Here is a 10,595-nt window from a genome sequence, read left to right as displayed (position 1 = left end):
GCACCGAGACTGTACCAGCCAATATATTATCCAGATGATTGTGGACGAGCTCCAGTGCATTGCGAAGACGCTTCGTGAAGAGAAGACTACCGGACCCCGTTCTGATGGAGTGGAGCCTTAGTTCTTTCCATTCTCTACTTTTCATGTCGTTGTATTGTTGGACTTTGTAGAATTCACTGTTGTTTCCTTTAATTAAGCATGTTATCCCTAGATTCAGACTCTATTCCAATCTTGATGTACCTTGACCCTAATTTCGATAATTATGCACTATCGTTCTATTTGCTTTCAATTGTTCTTATGCTTTTATATGCATCACCCTTATTGTTTAATTTAAAATCCGATTGAATGAAATGACTTGTGACACCAAAACCATGAAATTTTATGTATTGTTCATACCTATTTTGATATAACTTTTATTTCAGGATCATGCCACCTAAAAAGAAGAACCCGACAAAAACTTCTACCACAGATCCTAATATTCTTCGAGTTCTGGAAACCTTACAACAGCAAACAAACGCTATAGTTCACCAACAACTAACTCTTCAACAACAATTCGAAAACCAAGATAACCGTGAACCATACCAACCACCTGATCCACCAATACCACCTCGACAAATTGTTACTTTCAAAGCTTTTCAGAATGTGAATCCACCTGCATTTCATGATACCACTGATCCGGTAATAGGTAATACATGGATTAGGGAAATGGAAAGAGCTTTTGAATTGGTTCAGTTAGGAGAAGAACAGAAGACGCCATATGCTACTTATTTTCTGAAAGGGGAAGTCATCTATTGGTGGGATTCAGTGAAAGCTATGGAGACAAATAATCCGGTTTCTTGGGAAAGGTTTAAGAGGTTATTCCGGGAAAAGTATTACCCTAAGTATATGCAGAATTAGATGGAGCTTAAATTTCTTGAATTGAAGCAAGGAAGTAAGTCTGTATTGGAGTACGAGAAGAAGTTTACGGAGCTGTCAAGGTTTGTGACGAAGTATACCAACACTGAGGAAGAGAAAGCAAAGAGATTCCAAAAAGGATTATAGCCTTGGATTAGAGATAGAGTGGCTATGTTTGAGCTTGATACTTATGTTGGAGTAGTACAGAAGGCTGCTCTGATTGAGAATAATGGGATACAATCAAGGAAATAAAAGGATAACAAGAAGAGAAAGGTTCCATTTTATGGAGAGAAGTCTGAAGCCGGAAGCTCACAAGACAGGAGTGTGAAAAGGATTGGATTCCATAAAAGCGGAAATTTTCAGAAGAAGGGAAATTTGAACAAGAGACAGGATTCTAAGGGGGACAACCAGTCAAGCCAAGGACAAGTTGGAGAAAATAGATTTCAGAGACCAGAGTACAAGCACTGTGGAAAAAGACATCCAGGAGTGTGTAATAAGTTGAACATGGCATGCTATAGATGCAATCAGAAGGGACACTTGGCAAACGAGTGTAAGATACCGAAGCCGGGAGTTACATGCTATAAGTGTGGAAAGACTGGACATATAGCTAAGGAATGCAAGTCAACCGGACCAGTCAAGGCTTTGATAAACGTGGAAAGTACTAGTGCAAGCATGCCAGCTGAGGTATTGGAATTACCTCCACCATCTACCGCAACTCTGCAAGCGATAGCAAGGACATTTGATTTAAAGATGAAGGACGTTGTTTAGAATTCTGAGGTGATAACAGGTAAACTTTTAATGAATAATGTTGAAGCAAAGGTATTGATTGATTCTGGAGCTAGTAGATCTTTTATATCATAAACTTTCGTTGATAAACTTAAATGTGATAAAATGACCCTAAACGAGGTAATAGATATGGTAATTGCGAACCAAGAGAAGATTCTTGTGAGTCAATTTCTGTCCTAAGTGTGAGATTGATATTTCGGGGCATAAATTTTCAGCAGATTTGATACTTTTCAAGTTAGGGGAGTTTGACATAATCTTAGGCATGGATTGGTTAGGGAAGAATAACGCCCAGATATATTGTAAATCTAAGAAAGTATATTTAAAGACAGAGATTGGAGAAAAAGTGATATTTAAGGGTCAGAGGCAAGAGCGACTGTTTCTTACAATCATCCCGGCTAAGAAATTGCTTAGGAGAGGTTGCGAATCGTTCCTAGCCTATGTAGTGGATTTAGAAAGAGAGAGCGTCAGCATGGAAGATATCCCCGTAGTCAAAAAATTTCCAGATGTGTTTCCAGATGAACTACCAGGTTTACTGCCCAATCAACAGATTGAGTTTGAGATCAACCTTGCTCCAGGCACGAAACCAGTTTCGAAGGCACCTTATAAAATGGCACCAGCAGAAATGAAAGAGTTGGCGAGCCTGCTACAGGAATTGTTGGACAAAGTAGTGATACGGCCAAGTACGTCACAATGGGGAGCACCTGTTCTATTCGTAAAGAAGAAGGATGGAAGCATGAGGTTATGTATAGACTATCGGGAGTTGAATAAGATGACGATTAAGAACCGTTACCCGCTACCAAGGATAGATGTGATATCCCGTATTTTCATAATTATTATTATTATTATTTGAATATGTTTAGGTGATTTTCTGATTTAGAAAGAATAAAATGGTGGATATTTTATTCCTATTTGACGAGTTTGTGTTATTAAATGGAAATGTGCTAATTGTTGAGTGTTATATCGATCCTTGTTAATTTCTAAAAATATTTGCTTAAATGTATTATTTTCAAAAGTTATTTGAAAGCCGATTTTATTGATATCAGTAAATTGAGTTCGTTTAGTAATATTAGGGATTGAATGGATATTTTGTCTGCTATGTGTTATATGTAATATTAATCGTGTGGGACTCAGTTGTGATTGAGGATTATTTGTATTATTAATTACTGAGTCGTATCGTTTTGTTTTTGTCTTTAAAAGTGATTTTATTGAAAATTTAATTTCATAAATATTTAAATTATCTTAAAAATTATTTTTTTGACTTTATAATTACAATAATTATTTTTGGGATTTTATAAAATTTAGAAATCAATATTTCATCAATTATTTAGCCCTGTATGATTTTCTGATTTCATTTATTTGTAAAATCCGTATTTAATTCCAAAATTCTTCAAAATTTACGAAACTCATATTTATTTAAGTTTGGAATATTCTGAGAATTTTAAAATTATTTTGGGAATTTTTAGGATTAATTTTATCTGCGCGTTGAATCGTTTAATTGCTAAAAGCGGGTATAAATTGCATTTCAAAAATTGTTTTCAAATTTCAAAATTTATGTTTTTATAAACTTCGGGATATTTGTAACATTTTAAGACTCTTTTCGTAATTTTCTGAATTTGTTTAAAGTGCAGCTCGGTTCGTTAATTGTAAAATGCGGGTATAACACTCAAGTTAAAAATGCTTTAAAAATTATGAAAATTTTATTTTATTAGTTTCTAATTATTCCGAGAATTTTAAAACTTATTTGGTAATTTTTGGGTTAATTGTACCCGTAAATCTGCTCGTTAAATTCTAAATTTCGGGACAAAATTAAGCTTGTATGTTGATAAGTACTTCAAGTAGTACAGTCGATAAAAGAAAAAAAAACAAAAAACAAAAAAACAAAACAAAACGTCAAACAGCCCCCCACCCCCTGCCACCTAACCCCCTTTACCCCGTCCCCTTATTTCCTTTCCTTCCCAGCTTCCCTCTCCCTTCTCTCTGTCTCTCTTTCACTCGTATTATTTATTTACTTTTAACTTTCAAAATTTCATATCTTCTCAACCGTATATCAAAATTTCAATTATTATATATATAAACGATCAGCGCTTCGATACCTACGCATAGGTATATATATTTCAAGGTTTTGAGAAGAAAATTTGTGGGGCATATTTCTGTTATATTTCCGTTTTAATATATTTTCGGGGCATAGAAAAAGAGTTTGGAGGCGGTGATTATTCCACATGGCATCTCAGCGTGTGATAGCCCATAATAAGTCAGGCCCAGGGCCCAAACATAAGACCCCAGGACACGTGGCGGCATCACCACCGTCCAGGTACCCGGGATCCAGAACGTTCCTACGGTCCAGATCTGATAGTACTCTGACGGATCCAGCGTTGACCTTGGGGAGCCCAGGACACGTGGCAACATCACCACCTTCCAGGCACCCGGAATCCAGGACGTTCTTACGGTCCAGATCTGATAGTACTCTGAAGCATCCCAGGCGTCCAGATGCCCTACAGTCCAAAAGGCCAACCTACGGTCCAGATGAAAAGGGACAAACCCCTAAACCCTAGTAGGAGGCCTATAAAAGGTGGAACAGAAGGAAGGTTACAGGTTAGAAGCATACATACTCTCTCTCTCTCGCATATACTTACATGCACACACGTACTCCTCACAAACATATCTGCATAATCCCAACTTTGCCCTTCTTCTCCTCAAAACCCTTTCTCATCCTCACGCCGGAGGTGCCGCGGGGACGCCACCCCCCTCCGGTTCTGTTTTGTAGGTTCCCACCCTACAGCTACACCGTACACGGCCATCGTTACAGCTTAAAAGGAGTTTGAGTTCGGACCCTACAAGGAGAAGGTCCCGGGGTGATCTGGGATTATCATTGGCGCTAGAAGGAGGGGGCGAACCTCCGAGAGACACGAAACACCATCTCCCAGTAAGAACCCTAATACCCATCTCTCAGACCCGTTTCTACAAGGTTTATTATTGTAAATTCATAGCATTTCCAAGTAACCATGACTACAAGAAAAAGCAAAGCAGCAGCTTCCACCTCTTTCCTACCGCCTCCTCCCCAACCCAGGGATGGAGACATGGAAGACCTGGACGAAGGGTTCCCCATAACCCGGACTCCCTCTCAAAATCTCCAACCAGGAGATCAGAGAATAGTCATTGAAAAAGCTGCCCACAAACACACAGGGATCACCACAATCCCATGGGGAAGCATGACCCCGGAACAGATACAGGCGGCTATGGACTTGTGGAAGGAAAAGCAGAACGCCGAGCCGGAGACCCGCCCAGGGGATCAGCGAGAGCGGTCTAAAGAACAGTCCAGAGAATCTCGGGGATCCGTCTTCGACCGGATTGCGAAGAATTTAAAAAAGCCACCGGAGGACGCCAGAGATGAAATAAGAAAAGCTGCCCTCTAGGAGAGAATCCGGAAAGAAGAAGAGGCTAAAGCCCAAGAATCTATAGAAAGGAGGATCCGGGAGGAGGAGGCCAAACTTAAGAGAATGGCCCACCGGATTCACGTTTCCTCAGACTCGGAACCGGAGAAGGAGTCCAAGCAAGAACAAATGGCCCGGGCCCTTCGAGACCTTAAAAGGAAAGTGGAGGGCGACATGGAAGTAGGGGCAGCAGCGACCCCGTTCACAAAGAGTCTGGAAGCCACCCCTAGAGAGTCAGGGCTGAAATATTTCAATTTCGACTCTTTTGACGGGCTGGCTGACCCTGAAGAGCATCTGAACTATTTTGAGCAAATATCCAATATTTATGATTACAGCGACCTGACTAGATGCCGATTCTTCGCATCAACACTGAAGGGGGGCGCTCAGAAATGGTTCAGCCGCATACCATCCCGGAGCGTGGACTCCTGGAGAGACTTCCGCGAGATATTTTTGAAAAGATTTAGGGCCAACCGGATGAACGAGCTGCAGATGTGTCACCTAGAAACAATCCAACAAAGAAGCAAGGAACCCCTTCCGGAATTCATCAAAAGATTCCAAGAAGCAATCAACCAACTCTCCAACCTAGAAGAAAAGGAGGCAGTAAACATCTTTCGAAGAAACTTGCACCCGATATCTTGTGAAGGCTATGTCAAAGACCTGATTCACAGGGAGCCCCAAAGCCTGGCGTCAGCATACGCGTTGGCATCAAAGTTCATAAAGGAAAATGATTTCCTCAAATCAATGAAGATGAATAGAAGAATACAAGACGATGACGAGTCTCCGGAGCGACGCTCGTCATCCCGGAGAGACAAGAGATAAAAGCTTGACAGACAAGCCAACTACATTCAGCAGTCCCGGGGAACCCCAACCCGGGAAATGTCCCCCGAATTAAGAAAAAACGAAAGGAAACAAAAGGCCAAGAAGGAGCCCAAGCCGGAACCAGAGTGGACACCCCTCAACAGGCCCCGGGCCGATGTTTTGCGTGAAGTCAAGGGCAAACCATTTTATTATCCGCCAAAACCCTTGCTAGCGCCGCCCAAAAACAGGGCTCGGGACAAGCATTGTGGCTATCACGAAGATCATGGCCATACTACTGAAAACTGTTTCTCCCTCAAGATGTTCATAGAAGACCAAATCAAGAAAGGAAACATGAACCAGTATCTTCAAAGGGGCTCGAATGACAAAGACAGAGCCGCGGAAAGAGGGAAGAATGTGGTGAATGTTGTTTTCGGTGGCACAGTCTCCCCACCGCGGAGCCCGGATCGGGAGAATGATGTGATGATGATCCAGACTCAGGAGGACGAACCGATTTGCTTCTCTTATTCTGATTATGAGGGCCTCGATCCGGATCACAACTTGGCATTAGTGGTGACACTCGACGTCGCAAACAACGAGGTAAAAAGAATCCTAGTCGATAATGGTTCATCTGCTAATATCGTATTCGAGCACACGCTTAACAGGATGGAGCTCGGACACCTCAGAATGGATCCCTGTCTTGAAGACCCTTTGTACGGATTCGGGAACACCATGATTCCAATCCGGGGTATCATCTATCTTCCCATCATATTTGGAACCGCACCCCGAGTGGTCTCCCATATGATGAAATTCTATGTGATAAGCGCAACCTTCTCATACAATATGATCCTTGGTAGACCCACTATCACCAAGCTCAGGGCGATCCCCTCAACTATCCACTTGAAACTCAAGTTCCCCACCCCAGGAGGCACTGGAGAACTGAAAGGAGATAGGGAAATGGCTGGTAGATGCTATGGTCAAGCACTCGTCATGGCAGAAACGGAACCCGAAAACCGGAAGAGAATAATGTCCCTGCCCAAGGGACAAAGCAGAAAGAAGCATCGAGAACACCTGAGTAAAAGGCCCCGTTTGGATGTGAACATGATCGAAGACTCCGGATACAGTGTAACCAACGCTGACGCCCGGATTCAAAAGTTTGTAGAGAGCAAGGAGAAGACGAAGGTAGAACCGGCCCAACAGACAATCGAGGTAGATTTGGAACCCGGGAACCCCACCCGAAAAATCAAAATCGGAAAAGGATTGGAAACCACATTCCAAAAGGAGCTTATCGGCCTACTAAAAGAACACGCTGACGTATTCGCCTGGTCCCCGGAAGACATGCCAGGAATCGATGAATCCGTGGCCATGCACAGTCTGGATGTATATCCAAAGCAAAAACCAATCAAACAGAAGCGAAGGAACTTCGCCCCGGAAAGGCAACAGGCAATCGACCAAGAAGTCGAGAAGTTGTTAAAGGCAGACATAATCTGTGAAATTAAGTATCCGGACTGGCTAGCAAACGTTGTGCTGGTCAAAAAACCCAACGGCAAGTGGCGAATGTGCGTGGATTATACAAACCTCAATTCAGCATGTCCTAAAGACTCTTACCCCCTACCCAATATCGACCAGCTGATAGACGCGACCTCGGGCCATGTCATGTTAAGTTTTATGGATGCCTTCTCAGGTTACAACCAGGTCAAGATGAATCGGGCAGACATTGTAAAAACGGCATTCATCACACACCGGGCCGTCTACGCTTTTGTTATGATGCCGTTTGGGTTAATCAACGTCGGGGCAACATACCAAAAAATGATGAATACCATCTTTAAAGAGCAACTGGGCAGGAACATGGAATCTTACGTTGATGACATGATCGCCAAGTCGGTCACAACCTCAGAACACATCCAGGACCTTCGGGAGTGTTTCGAAAACTTGAGAAAGTACAACATGAAGCTGAATCCGGAAAAATGCACGTTCGGGGTCCCTTCCGGGAAGTTTTTAGGCTTTCTGGTCAGCGAAAGAGGAATAGAGGCCAACCCGGAGAAGATCAAAGCTATAATGGAAATGACAGTTCCCCGAACTCAAAAAGACATCCAAAAGCTCTCAGGATTCCTAGCGGCACTTCGAAGATTCATTCCAAAGTTGGCAGAAAAATGCCTACCATTCTTCGAACTGTTGAAAGGGGCCCAAAACAAAAAGCTAATAGAGTGGACCCCGGACTGTCAAACAACGTTTGAAGAAGTAAAGCGACATTTGATGAACCCGCCTATTTTATCAAAAGCAAAGCCCGGGGAGCCCCTTTACCTATACATCACAGCCGGGGAGAGAGCAGTATCCTCCGCACTCATCAGGGAGGAGAATGGCACACAGACCCCGGTATATTATGCGAGCCAAGTCCTGAAAGATGCCGAAACCCGGTACCCCAACCTGGAAAAATTCACACTGGCCCTCGTACACTCGAGCAGAAAGCTAAGACAATACTTCCAAGGCAGGGAAATCAGAGTAATCACCAATCAACCACTTCGCAAAATCATCCACAAACCGGACGCCTCCGGGAGATTAGTCAATTGGGCAATTGAATTGAGCCAATTCAACATCAAATTCATCCCGAGGACAACCATAAAAGCCCAGGCGTTGGCCGAGTTTGTCATGGAATGTACTTTCCCAGAAACCCCCGAAACGCCTGAAACCAGTTCCAAAGAAAAAAAAGAGTCTAACAACCGGGATCTTTGGACGCTATATGTTGATGGCTCGGCCACAGCCGAAAGGTGCGGAGCCGGTCTGATCCTCTCCAGCCCGGATGGATTCGTAATTCAGCAGGCCATCACCTTCGCCTTCAAAGCAACAAACAACCAGGCTGAATATGAAGCCCTACTCTCCGGGCTTAGGCTAGCCAAATCCCTTGGAGTAAGGAGGTTAATAATCTATAGCGATTCTCAGATCGTGGTAAGACAAACCAATGGTGAATATGTCGCAAAAGATCCTAAATTGGCCCGATATCAGGAAATGGTTAGAGCAATCCTGGAAACCATCCCGGACTCGACCATCTTGCAGGTAAACAGAGAGGAAAATGCGAAAGCAGACGAGCTGTCCAAGCTCATCCAGAATACTTCAGATTTAAGCAGTTCGGTTTACTTCGAGGAACTCGGAGCCCCCAGCACCGATAGACAAGAAGTATTTTGTGTTAGCAGCCCGGAGAATTGGATGACGCCCTACATAGCCTACCTCGAGGACGGTACCCTGCCGGAAGATCAGAACAAAGCCCGGTACCTCAAGTATAAGGCTGCACGCTTCTTTCTAGAAAACAATCAGTTATACCGGAGAACTTTCTCTGCACCAACTCTAAAGTGCGTTGATCCGGAGGAAGCGCATTACTGCCTCCGGGAGGTTCATGAAGGGATCTGCGGGGATCACCTAGCGGCTAAAGCTCTAGCCTACAAAGTCATCAGACAAGGCTATTACTGGCCAACAATCCACGCTGATTCATTCGCCTATGTCAAAAAATGCAGTAAGTGCCAGAAGTTCAGCAACGTACCAAAACAGGGGTCAAGCCTCCCGGGATCCGTTCTCTCACCGATCCCATTCGCTGTCTGGGGAATTGACATCATGGGTCCTTTCCCTCGAGCGAAAGGGGATCTCCGTTATGTCCTGGTAGCAATAGATTATATGACCAAGTGGGCGGAGGCCAAGGCTATGAGAACCATTAACCAGTAAGACTGCATCAAATTTGTAGACACGATTGTAATGAGGTTCGGGATCCCGATGGTCCTAATCTCGGACAATGGTCCGCAGTTCGTGGGTTCAGATTTTGAAACCTATCTAAAAGAACTCGAGATCAAACACAAAAAAGCATCTGTTGCCCATCCACAAGGGAATGGACAAGTTGAGGTCACAAACAGAATTATACTCCGAGGTCTGGAAAAGAGACTGGAAGACTCTAAAAAGAACTGGCCGGATGAACTCTCGAAGGTTCTATGGTCATACAGAACTACCCCCCGGACGGGAACCGGGGAGACTCCATTCAAGCTCGCCTACGGTACTGAAGCCCGGTTACCGATAGAGACCGGATCCCCTTCTCACAGAGTGACCAACTTTGACGAGGTCTCCAACATAGAAGGCCTCAGGACCAACCTCGAATTCCTGGACGAGGTAAGAGATCGGGCCGTAGAAAAAATGGAAAGCTACAAGGAAAAAACAAAGCTTTACTTTGCAAAGAAAGCCAGAATACGGGAATATGTGGCAGGAGATCTAGTACTCCGGGACACTGAAGCCTCGAACCCAACTCACCAGGGAAAACTACAGCCAAACTGGGAAGGCCCTTATATAGTCAAAGAAGTGATCCGTCCAGGAACTTACAAGCTAAGCTACCTCAGCAGAACCGAGGTCCCCAACACCTGGCATGGAACCCGCCTAAGGAAATTCTACCAATAAGGAAAAGGTGCACACCCGGGAAACACATCTACATCTATATTATGATATTTTGATGTAAGCACTGTCCTCATTCACCCCAGAATGTAATTTTTGCTCTTAATATGAATGAAAAACTCTGCTTTAAGCGTTCCATAGTTTGAATCAATTTCATTATGTCGATTATTTACTGACAATCAGATTTAAAAACACAGCCCATGTGTACTTTAAAAATTTCTATCAAATGGAGATTTACCTCTGCCCGGGGTCCTATAAAAACTC

The 10,595-nt window shown here is 43.5% G+C and overlaps 2 protein-coding genes across 2 annotated transcripts; both read left to right on the top strand.

Annotated features, from left to right (window-relative positions):
- Positions 1-5,987: 5,987 nt before the first annotated feature.
- On the top strand, positions 5,988-9,620 carry LOC141719560 (uncharacterized). The gene has a single exon (XM_074521938.1). The coding sequence runs from the start codon at positions 5,988-5,990 to the stop codon at positions 9,618-9,620; it is 3,633 nt and encodes a 1,210-aa protein (XP_074378039.1).
- Positions 9,621-9,668: 48 nt separating this feature from the next.
- On the top strand, positions 9,669-10,337 carry LOC141719559 (uncharacterized). The gene has a single exon (XM_074521937.1). The coding sequence runs from the start codon at positions 9,669-9,671 to the stop codon at positions 10,335-10,337; it is 669 nt and encodes a 222-aa protein (XP_074378038.1).
- Positions 10,338-10,595: the final 258 nt, after the last annotated feature.

Source organism: Apium graveolens, chromosome 4 (genome assembly GCF_009905375.1).
Source record: "Apium graveolens cultivar Ventura chromosome 4, ASM990537v1, whole genome shotgun sequence".
In the NCBI taxonomy this organism is placed as follows: domain Eukaryota; kingdom Viridiplantae; phylum Streptophyta; class Magnoliopsida; order Apiales; family Apiaceae; genus Apium; species Apium graveolens.
This window is presented reverse-complemented; position numbering and strand designations above follow the sequence as displayed.